At 34.5% G+C, this 3,331-nt stretch overlaps 1 protein-coding gene across 1 annotated transcript; it reads right to left on the bottom strand.

Annotated features, from left to right (window-relative positions):
• Window positions 1–991: 991 nt before the first annotated feature.
• Window positions 992–2,555, bottom strand: LOC147063203 (glucose-fructose oxidoreductase domain-containing protein 1). The gene has a single exon (XM_085959522.1). The coding sequence runs from the start codon at window positions 2,455–2,457 to the stop codon at window positions 1,228–1,230; it is 1,230 nt and encodes a 409-aa protein (XP_085815648.1). The 5' UTR covers window positions 2,458–2,555; the 3' UTR covers window positions 992–1,227.
• Window positions 2,556–3,331: the final 776 nt, after the last annotated feature.

Here is a 3,331-nt window from a genome sequence, read left to right as displayed (position 1 = left end):
AGTTAATGAAATAAATGAAAACATTCATTGTTTTCAATGACTTATAAAATAAATGAAACATAATTACTTACTTATAATTATCATAGGTTAGCGTAAGTAAGTTAACACAATATTTAAAAAGGAAAATAAAATATTATAAAATCTTTTGATACATTATCTATTATGCGTAGAAAAAAAATTAAATGTGGCAAAGGGTCATTGTATGTGACATCAGCAACAAAATATTTCACAAGAGAGTACATTACCCGCTGAGAAGCAGAGATGAAAACACGCGCCTCTTTAAATTCTGGAGCTGGAACAATTTCACATGTTGCTTTTTCAATCAATACGTACATTTAGAACATTTAGATCCAGTTGATAGACTCAAGGAGTTGAACGAATAACTAACAATCAATCCTCTTAATAACAGCGTTAAGATATTTCCGCTCTGTGCAGATCCATTTGCTATGTCTTGGGAGCAGGAATGCCTTACCTAATATAAAACAACAATTATTGTAACTTGAGATACGGCAGTTTGTGGAGCTGATAGCTCATAATATACCGGGAATATTCACATTGCAACACTAACGTCAAGGCGTTGCATCAAGTTATTCAATGTATTAATTCAATAGAAAATATTGCCATTTAGCTCTACTTCTCTCTGTACAGTAAATAAATAATTATAAAAAATAAATCCACCAGGTTCAATGAATTATCTACTTTATAAATTAGGTATTTGCGCAATATCGTTATCTAAGGCCTAGCCTAGTGCAAACGCAATATGGCAACCAAAGGTTTCTGATATTAGTGGTTATGTCTGCATGTGGCCTAAGCAATAAACGTAAAAATGAGGTGTTTAAAAATCTTAAATTCGATTATTATATTTTTTCAATACTTATACTTATACAATCTTAGATAAAAAATATTTTCATCTATTATGATAAATAAATTGAAGAATTGACACAGAAATGAGATGTATCAGATTAAAATGTTTAATAAACAATTCTTGAAATAAACTTTCAAGCTTTATTTTCAAGATAATAGTTATTTTCCTTTAAAAAAGGTAAAGCATTATGAAAATACAAATAAAACATAGCCATGAGTCTACAAGCCCTACGCATCATAGATAAAATGATCAAGTGTAATAAATTAGACATAATAATATCAAAATAATCTGTATCAATTGAGTAAATTGCACAAAAAAATTGGACGAATGTTAAATACTTAGAATTAGAAGTCTTAGAATGATCACTGTAATGAGATGGTCGTTCGTCGAACAGCTGCGGAAAGCATCGGGTTGGGATCTGGCTGTTCGGTAAGCAACGATACATCTGCCCATTCTCTTTCGGCACTTGATTTACGGATCGCTTCCATCACCGCTTGAACATACTGGCCATCCTCGAAAGTCGCAGCTAACTGTACCGGTTCCTTCACCCACCCCATCTGCTCCTTTACTGGCAAGAAAGCTTCTTTTAATGCGCCAATCATTTTACTTAATCCTTTCATATACGGTCGAGGAACAATACTAGCTTGTAATGGACAGTCTAAATCTTCAAGATCTAAATAGATAACATCGTCTTTTGATTCGGCCGTTTCGTTTTGATGTTTTGAATTTATTTTCGAGAGTGGAGTCTTATTAGAAGATATTTTGTAAAGTCGTCCGTGCAAATCGCCTCCTTTCACAACAAGCTGTCCAAGTTTACCGCAGAGCAGAATTTCTTGATGGAAACACGGACCTACCATGCAATTATTCAGTGTTGCCGTTACTAATAAACCTTTGTCCATTTCCATTTGAAATGTGCAAAAGTCTGGAGCAGTTATTTGACGTATTCCGTTAACTTTTTCTGTCGTTTTCGTAAATGTTCTCAGCACTCCGTGAACTCTTAAAGCTTTTTGCCCTGTCAAGAATGTAACTAGATCTATGACATGGCTACCGATCAGAGTTAAAGTACCTCCTCCCATTGTATCATCGCAAAGCCAGTTGTATGAATTATTTAGAAGTGAACTCATTTCTACTTTAATATCCATCATAGCTAGTTCATCTTGATTACCAATATAACCGTCGTTAATGGCTTTTCTCATTCGAGAAAACGCTGGTAGAAATCTCAAAGAATGATTAACTATAGATATTAACGTGGGATAGTATTGACATGCCCTGACCATTTTCAGCGCCTCTGCCTGATTTAGGCCTGCGGGTTTATCACAGACTACATGTTTACCGATTCCAAGGGCTTTCACAGATATTTGAGCGTGTAAATTTGGGGCGCATATTATGAATACGAGATTTACATCTTTCCTCAGCAGTACGTCATCGATTTTGTTAGTGTAGAAGGGAATTTGTAACTCTTTGGCAACTTGTTCTGATTCCTGTAATGTCATACCCCAGATAGCTTCTATTTTGAACCCCTTGTCTCTCAAGAACGGCACTAATACTTTGGCTACGGCCCCAGTGCCGAATACCCCGATTCCGGGTAACATTTTATAGTAAATATAGTAAATTTATCATAAATGGGCGAATCTTTAAACCAATGTAAACACGAAACTGTCACCACAAAAATACAGTACGTAAAAAGTGTCAAAATTCATCTTTATGGCTACACGTAGCGGGTGAATACCATAGACAAAGCAATGTTTACCTAAATAATATGGTATTCTAGTTTATCATAAATTAATAAATAAAACAGCAATAGTAAATATACACATAATTATTTAATTGTTCTTTACTGGCTTACTTTAAAATATTGGACCTATATGCAAAAATCATGCATTGTTTCTAAAAAATATATTCGTCTAAAATCAAAGTTGAGAGCTTCTTCCTATCAAATTTTTATTCGTTCAAATCGGCTTTTCCCAAAGAGTTAGGACCCTGGCTTTTCCGCTATTTTTCTGACCAAAATCATTCTCGTTTGTGTGTTTTTGTGATTTACGTAGAATTTATTTTTTGTGGACGTAAGTAAGACGTATAAGATTAATAATAGGAAGGTGCCATAATATAATGATAATATCTCTAAAAGTAGCATTGTCTAAATCCTAAATTGTTTAACCAATAAGTGTTACCAATGCTCACGTATGCATGTAAATTAATTAATGGTAGGTACTCTCAATGGAATAGAAATCCAAACATTATCATGAAGTTCGGTGGATACCTATACGTGGCAGCAAAGAACTAATGACCGAGAAGAGTCGAAGGAGTTAACGGATGCCTTCATCCAGCAGTGGGTCGACCCCACAGGCGATGATGATGATAAAATTAAAAAATAGATTTTTTAAACTATTGGTTGGAGATTTGGGGCATCTTGTCCGACTGGGTCCCAATACTTTTCATATTCTAGAGATGTGGTAGTTACGCCAC

This window comes from Rhyacophila brunnea, unplaced genomic scaffold, assembly GCF_057557595.1.
Source record: "Rhyacophila brunnea isolate RB1 unplaced genomic scaffold, BYU_Rbru_1.0 scaffold_9, whole genome shotgun sequence".
NCBI lineage: Eukaryota > Metazoa > Arthropoda > Insecta > Trichoptera > Rhyacophilidae > Rhyacophila > Rhyacophila brunnea.
Note: the sequence above shows the minus strand (reverse complement) of the source record. Positions and strands in the feature narration are given on the sequence as shown.

What these genes read in the sequence shown, in the direction of transcription:
- LOC147063203 (XM_085959522.1), bottom strand. Translation starts at nt 2,457, where the DNA reads ATGTTACCCGGAATCGGGGTATTCGGCACTGGGGCCGTAGCCAAAGTA.